The 15,861-nt window shown below is 42.8% G+C and overlaps 2 protein-coding genes and 2 pseudogenes across 5 annotated transcripts in view; 2 read left to right on the forward strand and 2 right to left on the reverse strand.

The window, feature by feature from the left end:
• Positions 1–11,676, reverse strand: part of Fars2 (phenylalanyl-tRNA synthetase 2, mitochondrial) — a 392,490-nt gene extending 380,814 nt beyond the window's left edge. Inside the window, exon 1 of one of the 4 annotated variants that reach the window (XM_075969895.1) lies at positions 11,620–11,676. The gene's annotated coding sequence lies outside the window, so the exon portion shown is untranslated. Of the gene's footprint in view, positions 1–9,769; positions 10,134–11,619 lie in introns of those variants that run through there. The other 3 variants (XM_075969897.1, XM_075969896.1, XM_075969894.1) reach the window with 3 other exon arrangements.
• Positions 4,691–5,172, forward strand: LOC142848776 (small ribosomal subunit protein eS25 pseudogene; annotated as a pseudogene).
• Lyrm4 (LYR motif containing 4) overlaps positions 10,201–15,861 on the forward strand; it is a 92,505-nt gene continuing 86,844 nt past the window's right edge. Inside the window, exon 1 of the mRNA XM_075969898.1 lies at positions 10,201–10,666. Within this exon, the coding sequence (XP_075826013.1) occupies positions 10,581–10,666 (86 nt within the window). The 5' untranslated portion in view covers positions 10,201–10,580. The remainder of the gene's footprint in view (positions 10,667–15,861) is intronic.
• On the reverse strand, positions 14,978–15,268 carry LOC142848777 (alpha-ketoglutarate dehydrogenase component 4 pseudogene; annotated as a pseudogene).

Consider the following 15,861-nt stretch of genomic DNA (forward strand, 5'->3'; position numbering starts at 1 on the left):
GACTACATCCTGAAAGTCCTGCAGTGTTTTGGAGGGAGACAGGATCACAGAAATGACTGTCTACAGTGTAATAAAAAAAATCATATATATCTAAAGAATATACCATAGACTGACCCTGTAACAAACATTTTCTGCTCAAACAGTTCTCAAGGGCACAGAAAAAGATAATGAAGAAACACTACAACTGAGTACTTGAGAACACTTCTCAGCAAGGTTCAGAGCAGAAGAGTATCAAAACTTAGCTTGCTAGGTCTAGTAGCCCCCAGACAGGCTTATAAATGACATATCAAAAACTGTTTACCTGGGGGCTTTGAAAAGTCAGGACTTCTCAGCTTGGTGGTGAAGGCCTGTAATCTCAGTCAATCTGGAGGCTGAGACAAGATGCTCATACATCCAAGATCTTCCTGAGCTACAGAGTTATTTCCAAGACAGCCTAGAAAACTTAAGAGACACCTGGTCTCAAAACAAAAGATATAAAATACAAGTAGATATAACTATGTGTGTATATTTATTTGTATAGTACAAATAAATAAATATGAAAGAAAACACAAAAGAAAAAGCTGAGGAAAAAACTCAATTTACATACTTTAAAGGGTGCTACACAAGGCCCTGAGTTCATTACTCAGAATTCACAATACAAACACAAAGGAGGAACTTGTTCTGGTTGGGTTTTTTGGTCAGCTTAACAGAAGCTAGAGCCACTGAGAAGAGAGAGTCTTGAGAAAAATGCCTCCATAAAACTGGTCTGTAGACAACTCTGTCTAACATTTTCTTGATTAATGGCTGGTGTGGAAGGGCACAGCTCACTCTGATTGATGTCTCCCCTTAGTAGCATGTCCAGGCACGTATAAGAAAGTAGGCTGTGCAAGCCAAGAGGAGCAATCCAGTAATAAGTAGCACTTACCATGGTCTCTGCAACAGTTCCTGCCTTCAATCTTGAGTCTATAAACTATGAACTAATATAGATCATTTACTCCCAAGCTACTGTTTGTACTAGTCTTTACTATTACAACAGTAGAAACCTCACTCAGACAAAACTACAAGTAGCTCTTCAAAACCAGCTCTATAAAGTAAAGCCATCATGATATTCAGCTCCCAGGGCACTCAGAAGTCCATGCAAATGGAATTTGCAAAAGACTTGAGGCTGTGGGTGCTCAGGGAAAGGCACTTGTTTTAAAATGCCTGGGAGACCAGAAATAGATAGTTCTGCCTGTCGCAGGTGAGAGCTGTCATGCCCCCCGCTAAGGCACAGATGGTAAAGGGCTTGGTCCTCAGGAGACACTACTGGGAGGTAATTGGACCACAAAGGGGAACCTAGTGGAAGGCTATGTCATGGGAACCCAGTCCTGGTCCTCTCCTTCCTCTCTTTTTTATATTCTACCTGTGCTCACAGTGATGGCTAATTATGTTAACTTGACACAACCTAGAGTCAACGGAGGGGAGGGAGCCTCAATTTAGAATATGCCTCCATAAAATGCTGCTGTAAGCAAGTCCTGAAGCATTTTCTTAATTAGTCATGGATGGGAGAGGGCCCAGCTGATTGTGGGTGGTGCCACCCCTGGGCTGATGGGCCTGGGTTCTTTAAGACAGCAGACTGAGCAAACCCTCAGAAACAAGCCAATGACCAGCACTCCTCCATGGTCTCTGCTTCAGCTCCTTGCCTCCAGGTTCCTGCCCTGTTTGACTTCTGTCCCTGGTTTCCTTCAATGGTGAACAGTGATTTGGAAGCATTTCTTTCCCAAGTTGATTCGGGCATAGTGTTTCATCACAGCAGTAGTAATCCTAAGATACTCAAACCATGATATGCCTCCAGAAAGCAAACTCATTCAGTCATGACTAAAATCTCCAAAACTACAATGCAAACTAAACTTCCTACTTATTATAGTCTAATTGTTTCATGCATACTGTTTCAGTAATAGAAAGCTGACGCAGAGAAACCATGTCTCAAAAATTTTAGGAAGATAGCGTGCTGTATGCTAACCTTTCTCCAATAGCACTACTTAACTTACTTTCCTCTAAGGATTATTATGAAGCTAATTTTCCCAATAAGGTTATCCTCATTAACTAATGCTAAGTTTGTAGTGCTGTCTGCCCATATTACTGTAATGCATTTCACAAAAGGCAGACAGGTTTATTACTCTTAAATGTTATTAGTTAATTCAAGCTAACAAGTGCACACACATAACACGTTTACCAAGCTAAATTGTTTCCATTGTGCTCAGTAAACAAATGTTTTACTTAATAAGTTATGAAATATTAAATCACATAGAAATATTCTCTGTGATGGCAAAGACATTAGGAACTCTATATATAGACTCTCTGGTTAAATAGTCTCCAGTATAGTTTCAAAAACACATTATCCTACTGAGAAATCAGTTATTATAATATCACAGACCTACAGGTTAAAGGTGTTGCTCAAAGGTAGATCACTTGCCTTGACTACCAAGGTCCCTGGGTTTGATGCACAGTAGTAGAAACAATGCAGCAAACTAAGTACATTAAGGCCCTGAGCTATCACTAAAGTCGGCATTACTATGTCAAGTGCTTTCTGAAAACAACAAACTAACAGACACAAACAGGAAGTGACAACTCTTAGACCTCATTCAAAAGAGCCAATCACAACTTCAAATTTATCCTTTAAAAAATTACTAAAATGGAATACTGGTAAACTACCTAGCAAGGCTCAAACAAGAGAAAATAAACCAAATAATTAGTAACTATTTTATCATAGTTTTATTAATAAATCATTCTCAAATATAAGCAATACAAAAACATAATAGTTATTCTTCATATGTATTAATAAAAGATGGCAGTAATCTGTAATAGAGTATTAGCACTGTCAAAGAATCCCCATGTTGATGGTCACTTTGGGCAAGGAAATATGGTTTCCTTCCAGAGGGAGAAATTAATTGGTTAAAAAATAAGAATCCTGCACAACTGACTGACAATTTCATTATTGATGCCCATAATTCAGAAAACCTAATCACTAAAGAGGACAGGACAGATTTCCTTAAATTTATTTATAGATTTCCTTACATTTATTTATAAAAGATGCTCTACAAAAATGCGTTATACACACACACACTCAGAGAGACTTAAAGCAATAATCTTTTCTCTTTGAAATGTAAATATATCATAAAAGACAAAAAACATACAAATCAACACTTCAGAGTCTCAATACTTACAAAATTTCCTTTATGGAGGAGTTAGCTTTACAAGTATAAGATCCTACTAAACTGAAATTCAAATGTGACTAGAATTTACCATTATTCAAAAAAAAAACTAATCAGAGCTGGCAAGATAGCTAACTAGGTAAAAGAGCCTGCTGCCAAGCCTGATGAGCTAGGATCAAACACACAAATAATAAATGCGAACAATTTTTCTTTAAAAAAGCAAAATCAATTCAATTCCAAATTCCTTAAGCTGGCACAAGAAGACCATCTGCATGAAGTAAGGTAGCAAGCAGTATCGCTAGACAAAATAGATTCTCAGCCAATGGACATTACAGCACATTTTCCAACTGATCCTGGCTAAACCATCTGCTCACTCAGATTTGCTTTCCTTAGAGGGAAAAGTGTCCCCCCTCAGCTCAAGGACTAATTGGGCTGAGATCACATGAAGGTCCAGTTCATCTAGTGTCTTTCCACTGGATCCCCTTACCCTCAGCTCTGGAAAAAATCAATTTCGCAACAGTTTCCTAAGCTATAATTATATAGTTATATGCACTCTAGCCTCATACTAAAGGTTTGACATTTATCTCCTCTAAGAAGAAACCGCCATACCCACACATCCAAATATTCTGCCCTCAAGGCTCAGCGGAAATCTGAATCCTCCCCAACCACCCAAACATTACCACCACCTTAAAGGCCCTAATTATCAGGGTTCAGAGTTTCCCCGCCCTAACAATATCCAGTGTCCAGGGAATGCAGTCTGTGCAATAGTATAGGCATCAAGGATGGACATGACGCAACATCACATAGCCAGCACTTCCTTGGCAACCCTTTGTGCTTTCTAACCCATATCACAATTACATACAAATGCATTCAAACCATAAATCCCCAGAAACAAGATCTGTAGCCCTAAGATGTGGAGTCCAGGGAAACCTGGCCATACATGGGACCCAGGCCATGCAGCTGCCTTGGCAGGCAACACCAGGATCAGGGGGAAAATCCATAAGCTGACACCACCCAAGGAGAGCCAACTTCTAAGGGAAGAACCTAACATTTAGATAAGATTAGATAAGAAAACCAGATGTCCCTGAGCCCAGGACTCACTTATTCTCCTTTTGCCAAGCTCTCTAGACAAATGTCAACCAATCAGGGTCCTGAACTCTAGAAATCCCCTCACCCCAACCTCTACTATGACCAAAAACCCTATCCCTACTCTGCTCTCAACCACTGTGTTGTGATGTGGGAGTCCCCTCTGAGTGCTGTGATTACCATTAATGGATAAAGAAACTGTTTTGGACCTACAGCAAGGCAGAACTTAGGTAGGCAGGGGATGCTAGCATAAAAGCTGGGAGATAAGAGGGTGGAGTCAGGGAAAAGCCCATGGAGCTACCCCCATAGTCAGACATGCCGAAACTTTGCTGGTAAGCCACTGCCACGTGACGATACACAGATTAATGGAGATGGGTTAAATTAATGTGTAAGAGTTAGCCATTAAAAAGCTAGAGTTACTTTTTTCCCAACATCTTAGGGAGGCTGCAGTGGTCGTCGCCACTCTCCGAACTTCATCATGCCGCCCAAGGATGACAAGAAGAAGAAAGATGCTGGAAAGTCGGCCAAAAGAGACAAAGACCCAGTAAATAAGTCCGGTGGCAAGGCCAAAAAGAAGAAATGGTCCAAAGGCAAAGTTCGGGACAAGCTCAACAATCTAGTCCTGTTTGACAAGGCTACATACGACAAACTCTGTAAGGAAGTGCCCAACTATAAACTTATTACTCCAGCCGTGGTCTCTGAGAGACTGAAGATTTGCGGTTCCTTGGCCAGGGCAGCTCTTCAGGAGCTCCTTAGTAAAGAGCTTATCAAGCTGGTTTCAAAGCACAGAGCCCAAGTAATTTATACCAGAAACACAAAGGGTGGAGATGCCCCAGCTGCTGGTGAAGATGCATGAACAGGTTCAATCAGCTGTACTTTTGGAAAAATAAAACTTTATTAAATCAAAAAAAAAGCTAGAGTTAATGGGCCAAGCAGTGGTTCAAATAATAGTTTCTGTGCGATTATTTTGGTTCTGGGTGGCCCGGACGAACAAGCAGCCCTCCTCCAACAAATTGGCACACCAACATGGGTGACTATATCCACATAAAAACCCAAAAAGCTCAGGTCTAAGCTAGCAGGGCATCTGGGAACCAACAACCACTGCTACTACAGTGTCGGACAAGATGGAGAGTCCAAGCTTAAGCTTGAGTAGAGGCTCTTTTACATACAAGTGCAGACTCCGTGGTGGTTTGTGGGGGACCCCACGATCTGGGTGTAACAAAGTCACTACAGGAAGCAGTCTAGTCAGCTTCCTGCTAAATATACAGATAAAGAAGGAGGCTTGCAGAGCTCCTGCAGTACAGAATTTGAAGTCTTGGGACCACGAAGGGCTCTTAACAGGCCCAGGAGTGGCAAACATGGTGCCAGCAGGTCTTCCCTTCCACCTTCCCTCACCCTTGCTAACCCATTAGATGCCATTCCTAAAGCAAGCCACTAGGGTCAGTTCTCTTATCTGGCTACTTCCTATGCCTGACTCATCCCTGAGGCTGAACACCAAGATCAACTATCAAAATATCAAGGTCTAACAATCAAAATTTATTATTTGGCTACATTGATTATTATGTCCAATCAGGACTTACCAACTCACCCTAGCACAGACTCACCCTTTTCTCCTTAAAAACACCTGCTGCTGTCTCTGCCAGATTCAGAGACAACCACCCCCACCTCCCACCCCTCAACCCTGTTTGCAGCCCTCCCATGGTAAGACAATCTCCTTTGTGTTGAGAATGTAGTATCTGGGTATGTTCTGTGCTAACTCTGAGGCCCCTTCAGGATAGAACAAGTCGCCAGTACCTTGTTAATGAATTCCACTCCACTAGGTCAACTGTCACATTCTACTTGTTGGTACATAGGAGAAGAAACGACTTAGTGCAGAAAGAGGAAATATCGCTAAAATAAAGCTGGTACAGGGCTAACCACTTCTGTAGCATGACAGAGTTACCCTATTTCCCACTTTCAGCTATTCCAAATCACAGAAAGGTTTATACATAAATTGTGCCCACCCTCCTTCCATACCTTCCTCAGGAACTAGTGTTAAACTTCCCACACTCATACTCATTTTCCAACTGCCTTCTATGACGTTGTCTTCCTGCACATGTGGGTAGAGACAGGAGATCTTCACAAGTTTGAGGATAGCCATATCCCACAATAGTGAGGTCCAAGATAACAGGACTGAATACCAAGACCAAACAAACAACTGAAGAGAATGGATGGCAAAAATCTAGCTACACTTCAATGTTAGAAAAAAGCATGGCTGCAGTTTGTAGCAAGCTTTCTTTTGGGCAACCAACCAGCTCCCAAATCATGAGACGGAAACTTATGAATGACTGATCTTATACTTGAGCCACTAGCTCTTATCACTTAAGTAAACCTGTTTCTCTTCACTCATGTTTTGCCTAGGGACTCTTTACCTTTCTTTCATTCCGTACGTTCTACCCTGTGTCTTGATAACTGTTGCCTGGATAGCCTCAGGCAGCTCCCTCTCTTTCTTCCTCATTCTCTCGCCTCCCTCTCTCAAGCCTAGATTCCTCCTCCTACTTCTCTCTGCCCCCAAGTCCCACCTATTCCTCTACTGCCTAGCTATTGAATATATTCAGCTTTTATTAGCCCAATCAGGCAGGCAAGGTAAAACAGCAACACATATTTACATAATTAAACAAATGCAACCTAAACAAATGTAACACATCTTTACATAGCTAAAGTAATATTCCAGAATAGGAGTTGGCTCAGGAAAGGAGGTGACATAAAACTACCCTTCAGAAATGAGCTTTATTAGAAGGCCAAGGTTGCCATGATGAGGTCTCAAAAGGAGAGTGGTGTGGGAGGTCCTTCTGTCTATGTGTTGCTTTTATTGGCTAATGAATTAAAAAAAACTGCCTTGGCCTATTGATAGGGTAGAACTTAGGTAGGCAGGGAAAACGGGACTAAATGCTGGGAGAAGGAAGGTGGAGAAAGAGACGCCATGGATCTGTCACGGGAGATAGACATGCTGAAACTTTGCTGGCATGTACCTTGTGGTACTATACAGATTAATAAAAATGGGTTAAATTAAGATATAAGTGTTAACCAATAAGAAGCGAGAGCTAATGGGCCAAGCAGTGTTTTAATTAATATAGTTTCTGTGTGGTTATTTTGGTTCTGGGTGGCCAGGACAAACGTGTGCCCCCTGCAACAGGAAAGCATTGAAAAGGGGACCACAGACCACACATTGGAACCTTTGAGGGAAAGAAAGGTTTCCCTTTAAAACCTGCACAGGCACTTCATCAAGAGGAATAGCTTAAAGTAAGAAACAGTCATTATGGATTATTTACTGGAAGGAATATTTACTGACAAGTATTATGGTATTTATAACTAGATATTAAAGAAAATGTTTATATTTTGAGGGCTAATGACAGTAGATAGCTACACAATTTTTTATAGTTATTATCTAGCAAAACACTGTTGTAAAAAAGAATGAAAAAACACATGAGCAAGATCCAGTCTCAGTCTCTGGGCCAATTCAACTACCATCTCAGTAGAGTCATTGCATTTAAAAGGTCACTTCTTAAGTGAAAATAAGCAAAAACAAAGATTTAGTTTGGGAAATTATTTTTTTAATTAGTCCTTCAAAACAATGATAACCAGAAAAATGAGAATTCACAAAATAAAGTATGTTTATAAAGACTTGGAATAGCATTAACTAATGTTAAATATGTTAGAGCAATAATTTTAGTAATTTATTTGAACAAAGAAAAAGAAAAATGCAAGATAAACAGGCAGCTTTTAAACCAAAGTAGGTTCCAGAACTCCAGCAGTGTGAAAGCATTTACAGAAAACAGAAACAGCATTGAAATGTCATTGGAAGTAACAAAGTCAACTAGTCAATAGCTTGCAACTTTGTTGCAAGTTATTTAATTGGTTATACGACTTCTTGAATAATATTTAATTATTTAATTACTGTGATCAAACTCTACATTAGATTAATCTATTGTGTCCACTGTTGGTACCCAAGACAATTCCACAGCCTCTGAAAATTTGACTTAACACTAAGAAGCTATCAATTTCCTCATTTCAACCACTCCTTGAACTGATAGATCTACTAACCAAACTATTTTAACTCTGCAAATTCTGTAAACTGTATTTGATCATAACAAATATAAGACAGTTACAAGTTCCTATTTTTGTGCATATTAGTTAACTAATTCCCTTGTAATCAGGCATAAGTTGCACACAGCAATTATTCTAATTTGACTTTTAAGATGAAAGTAAAATACAGCCAAAATGTATTCCCCACTCCTTTTTGACAAATCAAAACAATTTAAACATTTTAGCTTCTCATTCTGGTAATTTTGTATATCTGTAATTTGCAATGTGTAGTTTTTCCTAGCGCCCTATGTTTTTATATCAATAGCAAGCAACAGTTTATTACCTCAAGAGAACACAGCTCTGCTCTTACTCTGTAATGACGTGAAAATCTACCTTATGGTCGTCAGTCATTTAAGAAATTACAAAAGAAAAACTCAACACATTATTGGATCTCATTAAACGTGAGGCAAAGACCTGACTAAACAGCAAGGGAGCAAAGTGAGGCAAGTAAGTTTATTAAAAATTTAAATTACATTTTAAAGGCCTATTTTGATTGGGAAAAAATCCAACAGGAAGCGTAAAAGTATTTTTATAAAAGCACTATATCGCCAATATCTGTAATTGCCACTATGCCATGACTAGTAGTTTTTCTATTTAGATTCAAGCACAACAGGTTGCAGGCACACTAAAGAATTTTCAGCCTTAATGGTCCTGAAAATTCAAGTTGCTTCACACAGAGCACACATCTTTTCAAAACTAGATACACAAAAACAGATGAGAACATGTGTTAATGTAATCTTAGTCTTATCGTTTGAAATTATTCTTTGCTGTGTTTGGGGACCGGGAAGATGAGAGGATGGGCTCCTGGCAACGTCTTTATATAAAGCCAGATTCAAAAACTAGTATCAGTGCTTTCCAAACACAGTAACCAGAACTTGCAGAGGCTTCTCTTGGCAGAACCCTAAGATCAAGGACCAGAGCAAAAACTTTAGTACTTTAGCAAGACGGTCTGTAAAAGCTCAATTCTGAGGGGGAGGGAAGGAACCCTCAAGAGAAAACTTTTTGCCTTGGGTCTGAAATGATGCTTCGGAAATCCCTTAGTCCTAAGGGTTCCCTAATTAATCATGACATCCAAAGAACAGACTTTCAGCGTTTCTGGTTTTTTGCACGCTACAAAAGTGTGCATTTATAAGCAGAAAGACAAGAATCGCATGGTGTCCCAGGTCTGTAATTCCAGCACTACTCTGAAGGCTTCGACTAAGTGCTCGAGGACAGTCTAGGCCACAAAATGAGCCCACGTCTCCAAAAACAAAAGGTAAACAGTAAAAAGAAAAAGTCCAGACCCTCGATGAATCTCCCAGAAACGGGAGAAAGTTACAGCCAAACGACAAGTGACAACAGTCGGCGACCTGACATCTCTGCGCGGCAGCAAGGGCTGCACTCACCCAGCGTTCGCCGGGAAACGCAGGCGGCGGGCGTTTCGAAGTCAGCAACGCGACCACACACTCGCTCCGCAGCCACTGCGCTTCACCTCTCTCTTAGTAGCCACAGTGCGCGCTGGGCGCCGCCATCTTGACGGGAAGAGGCCCGGCCGAAGGTCCCTGCGCCCCTCGCCCAGAGAGAAGCCGGTGCCCCATGAAGTCGCTATCTAACCCAGTCCGCCCCTCCGGACCTGCATCCGCCAGCCAAGATGCCACCTATGACCTCAGCCTGCGGACCAGGCCAAGGCAGAGCGAACTCACCCTCGCAGTCTCTCACAGCGGATCAGGCGGCGCTGAAGACAGCCTGACTGGATAGGGGCGGGGCAGCGGCGCGCGCTCCGTAACCCGGGCAACCGGGCCTGGGCAGGTGTAGGGGGCGTGGTGTCCGAAGACGCCGGGGTCTCGGCCACGCCCCCGGACTGTGCGGTAGAGTGCAGGCTGTGGAGGCTGCGAGTTGCCGAGATCGAGCCCGCGATCGTCCTCCCGAGCAGTGTGCCTGGGGCTGGACGGCCTGGCCTCTTGCCGCCGCAGCCGCCTGTGAGGAGCGCGGAGCCTCCCGGACGCGGGCGCCTCCCCTTAGCTGCCCGCCGCCCTGCCTGCGCCGCCTTCCCTCACGCGTGGGACTCTCCCCCAGGCCTCGAGCCAGGCCGAGCCGCTGCTTCTGCTTTCCAGCGTGCTGTTTGCATCGTTTGGCACTTGGCTTCAGTTAAAGTCGGGACCTCCTCGAAGAAGGACTTGTTGGTTTTGGTGTTAAGTTTTTTTGTTTGTTTCCAACATGGCAGCCTCCAGCCGCGCACAAGTGTTAGATCTGTACCGGGCGATGCTGAGAGAGAGCAAGCATTTCAGCGCCTACAATTACAGGTGACCCGGGGGGGATGGCCGGGAATGGGGTGCCCAGGTCTGTCTCCAGGGGTCGCGGTACAGACGCTCACAGCTTGCGTGAGTGACAGGATCCGCTGTCCTGACCCCCACGTGCAACTGTCCACCCCAGGTGTGACCCTCAGAGCCCGGCAGGGGGGAGCCAAGGGCTTGCCCTTCAAGTCCTGGGACATCTTCCCTGAGCTGACTGACACCCAAGTTAGTGCTTTAGGACCTTAGGTCGGTGTCTTGTTTCTGCGGTACGAAACGATGGGCGTGAGATAAGTTAGGACAAGCGAGCATGTGCCATATACATGAAACTTGCCTTGAGAATAAGTGGAAACGGTCGCTCGGGATCACGTGACCACAAAGCTGCCTGCTTGCTCTAATCCCAACCCCTTTCATTTACATTAGTGTTTTAATTCACGATACCAGATAGAGACTAATTAGAGCGGAGTTTCTCAGCCTGTGGATCGCGACCCCCTGTCGGGGCAAATGACCCTTTTAAGACCATTGGAAAACACAGATATTACAGTTATGAAGTCGCAGCAGAGATCACTGTATTAAAAGGTCACAGCATTAGGAAGGTTGAGAACCACTGAATTAGACAATGAAGGAGAGGGGTACACATACAAGGGGTGTTAAAAGGTAAGAAGAGTCGCTAAGCCTTCAGAGACTAAAATGGCAGTTTATCCTGCCTCGCCGGATTGAGATCTTCCCTCCAGGTTCTAGACTGTAGGACCTATAACACTAAGAGAACGAGAACATAAGTCCTTCAAAAAGGAAACTTATAGCTTAAATTTAAGTTATACATAAACACACAAAAATTACACATGTTAATGAGGTGTCGTGTGTGTACCTCACTTTCATGCAATAAAACTCGTTTGCATTTTTAAGCCCATTTTTCCCCATGCCTGGCCCATTCCCCTGCTTGTAAATGAGTCCTGTATACTTACTTGTTAGGAAGTTCTCCACCTCAGAGCCCCCCAGCTTCTCAGCTTCTGCTTCTTTGACACTTTGACCCACCATTTCTGAAGCGCCCTGCGGGGGTTTTCTGACACGTGGTATCTTCTTATTAATTACCTGAATCCTCAGAGTTTAAAGCATTCTCCTGAAAACAAGAATCTGATGAAAGCAGCTCATTTTTCTTTCCTGGGTTACTTATTTACAGTTGTTTCCCAAGTGTTCGGATTATTTCACAAGCAATTCTTCACCTTTTGTCATTTCCGACATTGTGGACATTGTGCCCTTAGGCGAGGCTATGGGCTAGGTGTCCTGGTGTCAGCTAACTCCTGAAACAGAACTGGTTCTAGGGGCACCCTCTGCTCGGAATTGAGCTGCAAAGGCTTGTGGGGGGCAGGCCATGCCCAACCCCGGTGTGTGGACAGATGTACCAAACCTCTCCAGCCGTAACTCATATTTTAGAAGTTTGTAGAGAAAACCTGTTTGTCCTATGAGCTTGAGAACAGCATAGGTTGTACTGGTGAGCTCGTACCCGCTGCACACATGGTTAAATGAAATGTGGTTTCTCTTGACGACGTTGCCTTGGAGAGGATAGAGGGTATAAACACTAAAGCTACAGGTGGATTTTCCGTAAATACCTACTGCTAAGTAATTGCGATTGATGGGACACAGGAACTATGAAGTAAATATTGGAGTGCTCCCCACAGTTTAGAAGATGTCCTATCTCAAGAGCAAACATGGGTGGAATAAACACAGACTAGATCTCAGCAGAGGGTCAGTCACGCTAGAGGGCACATCTGGGAACAGTGTCTAAAACACAGGGCAACCCTCACAGCATACGTAACCCCGGCCTCTGCATTCAGTTCTTTTCACGGCAAAACTAAGTCATTGGCCTAGTTGGCCTCTTAAGGACCCTTTTGTTTACTTTTATCTGGAAGGGACTTAACCAGTCGCCAGTCGGTACACCAAAAGTTTTCCAAATCCATAAGAGTAAACGGAAAAACCTAGACGATGCCTAAAAGAAATTTAAAGCTGAGCTTCAGCACAAGCACCTGTGTGCTGACATGCACTCAGAGAGTACCCTGTGCTTCACACCGCTTGTGTTTTCCACAGGAACCTGGTGGTCACCGGATATCATGTGCCCAAACCTGAGAACCCTGCCAGCATTATGATGTCCCATGAAAATAAAGCTTGCTTAGCATCAAATATGTCTGCCTCTACAGTACTCTGTGGAATTCAAGACTAGCCATTTCCTCCTCTCCCAACCCAACACTGTCATTATGGCAATCGCTGGGAGTGTCCATTGATTACTTCCATGTGACACTGTTTTCTGCTCTTTGTCTTTATTAGCACACTACTTTTAGACAACCTCATGAGATACTATTTTTATGAGCCAATCAAAACCAAGCTCTGGAGATGCCAACCTGAAAGTTACGAAGCTGATGCTAGATAACCAAAGCAGAGAGCAGTGTGGAGCCAGGACATGGTGGGGCACACTTGTAATCCTGTCTGGTTTATACAGCACGTTCCAGGCCAGCTTGGGTTACATGATCCTCCGTCTCAAAAACAAAATGAAAAAAAAAAAAGCAGTAGTGAAAAATTTTTAAACAACCATGAAGTTTTGGTGTCTAAAGTTATGACTACTGAAAAATTTTTGAAGACCTGTACCTAGGCTTCATTTCAATAGCATGGACCCTAGGTGCCTCTCCAAGTTCCATCCCAGCACCAGCAAGCCTCACTCACACATCCTATGTTCTTTGTCATTCCCCCACTCCCTCTCTAGACTGACCTAGAACTCACCGAGATCCGCCCGACTCGGCCTCCCCAGTGCTGGGATTAAAGGCACCGACACAAGACAGCCATTTGTCATATATTAAGTCCTTTATATATTATGTCCTTTAGTCCTCAGACTTTTGAAAGTTCTTATGGGTCTAGCACATCCCTTATCACTCCTATCCTGAATTCCTTCTCTCCTTTAAGATATCCTAGTTATGTTATAACCTCTGAACAGCTCTCTCCAAAGGTGAGAGCTTTGGATTTGACAACCCAAGTTCTGTCAATAACTTGTAGGCTGCTCTTATAGAAGTTTGTGCAGGGTATAGAATTAGCTGGAGGACCGCCCAGACATTGGCATCAGATCAGCTGCATGCAGAGCAGCGTAAGCCCAGGTAACTACACTAGACTATTGAAGCTCAGATGACAGATGACCTGAAAGGCTAGAAAGGGTCACATATACCAGGGCTTGTCTCCACTGTGGATCCTGGGTTTTGTAACAGGCAGCCAAGCCACCCTTTTGTGGTTTCAAGTTGTCAAGTGACAACCAGATCTGAGTATTAGGTAAGTTCCTTTGGGCAGCAAGATAAGAGAGAATCTGAGCTAGAAGTAAAGACATCAATGGGAATTGATTGTAATAGTGTAGAGAAGAAATTAGAGGAAATAAGAAAACAGATTTTTGGTAAATAGTTGGGAGAGTATTAGGACTCTGATTATTTGGATGCTGTCTTAGTCACTCACTATTCTATTGCTATGAAGAGACACCATGAGTAAGGCGGTTCTTAAAGCATCTCTTAAAGAGTTCCAGAGGGTCAGTCCATTATCATCATGGCAGGGAGCCTGACACCACACAGGCAGACTGGTGCTAGAGCAGTAGCTGAAAGTTCTACATCCTGATCCACAGGCAGCAGGAAGAGAGAGGGACTGGGTCTAGCTTTTAAAACCTCAAAGTTCACCTACAGGACACGTGTCCTCCAGCAAGGCCACACCTCCTAAGCATTCGAATATATGAACCTATGAAGACCATTCTTATTCATACTACCACAGGTACCAAAATAACATCAAAGAGGGTCTAGAGTGTGGATCAGGTTAAGGCCAAGAAAAGGAGAGACATAGATGCTCTGCCATTAACTGACAAAAACAGTGAAGAACTAGCTGATGTGGAGAGATCTTTGACTCACTTGGGAATATCCCCCAAGTGTGAATGGAGCTCAGGGCACAAGTAATCACAGTCTGTGCCTCTGGAGCCCCAGCACTGGAACATCCTGCACCACCCTATCTGTGGCTCTGGGAAAGTTCCCAGAGTGCTCTGTCCTGCAGTTTCTTTTTTTTTTAACATTTAAAAATGTAGACTTTAATAAGTGTAATCAGATCAGCATGTGGAGAAGCTGACATAGATACATAAAGCAGGAGAGACAAGTGGCCACCCAGAGTTTCTGTACTTCATTCATTTTGCATAGTATTAAAGTTGTTTAATACACAGTTTATCATTTATCATTTTGGAAGACTTTTGTTGTAAAGATAATACTTTTATCTGGTGACAAATAGCAGTCACAACGATCATTCTGGACCTTCATCTTAGATAAATTCCATTTTCTCTTGGGTTCATACATAGGATCCCTTATGTATTTCTGAGATACTGTTCAATTATTTCTGCATGTCTGGTGGCCCCTGATGCACCAGCAAATCTGGGATATACTTTAGAAGGCTGTGAAGTTACAGAAGAGTGAGAGAGGCAGCGCCGCTGATCTCAGAGCTTCTGAGGTGTTAGGGTTAGGATTGTCTCTGCTGTCAGGGAACCTTATTAATGGAATGTGTCTTAACTACTCGCACTACCCCAAAAGTTGATGTCATCTGTATGCCCACCATGACCCCTATGTCCTGTACTTCTTAGCAGATACAGGAATGATTCACTGTTGATAATTGTATTGCTATAGTTTCATACTGTTGGCAGTGCAGCGGGTGTTCACACCAGCATCACCACGATGATGGGCATAGCATGTGCTAATACATTGACATGATCATGGCTACCATGTGAGTAGACCACAGTATTGTGGGGCTTGGCTGTAATCTTGTGGGACCTCAGTGTATGTGCAGTTAGCATTGACTGGGATGTCCGATAGAGCACTCACCACCCTTTGATCTGGGTGTTAGCTTCTTCTTCAGCCCTCTCTACCTTCTCTCGCTTTTCTTTCTATAATTATGCATTAGATGTGTTGACGGTATTAATCATCCTGTTAATGTTCATCAGTTCTCATTGACTTGATTGATCTATTCTCAGTAATTATTTGTTTTATTTTATTAATTGACTGCTGCCACATGCAGCGCTGTTAATGTATTACCCGTATACTTTAGTGTTTTGTTCCTGGGGTAATTTTTGACGTGTGTTTAATTCTCCCTTTAGCTTGATTTATTCAGTTGTTTATATTATCAATTGATTATAGATGGTAAACATCACTCTT

Source organism: Microtus pennsylvanicus, chromosome 4, assembly GCF_037038515.1.
Source record: "Microtus pennsylvanicus isolate mMicPen1 chromosome 4, mMicPen1.hap1, whole genome shotgun sequence".
Taxonomy (NCBI): Eukaryota; Metazoa; Chordata; class Mammalia; order Rodentia; family Cricetidae; genus Microtus; species Microtus pennsylvanicus.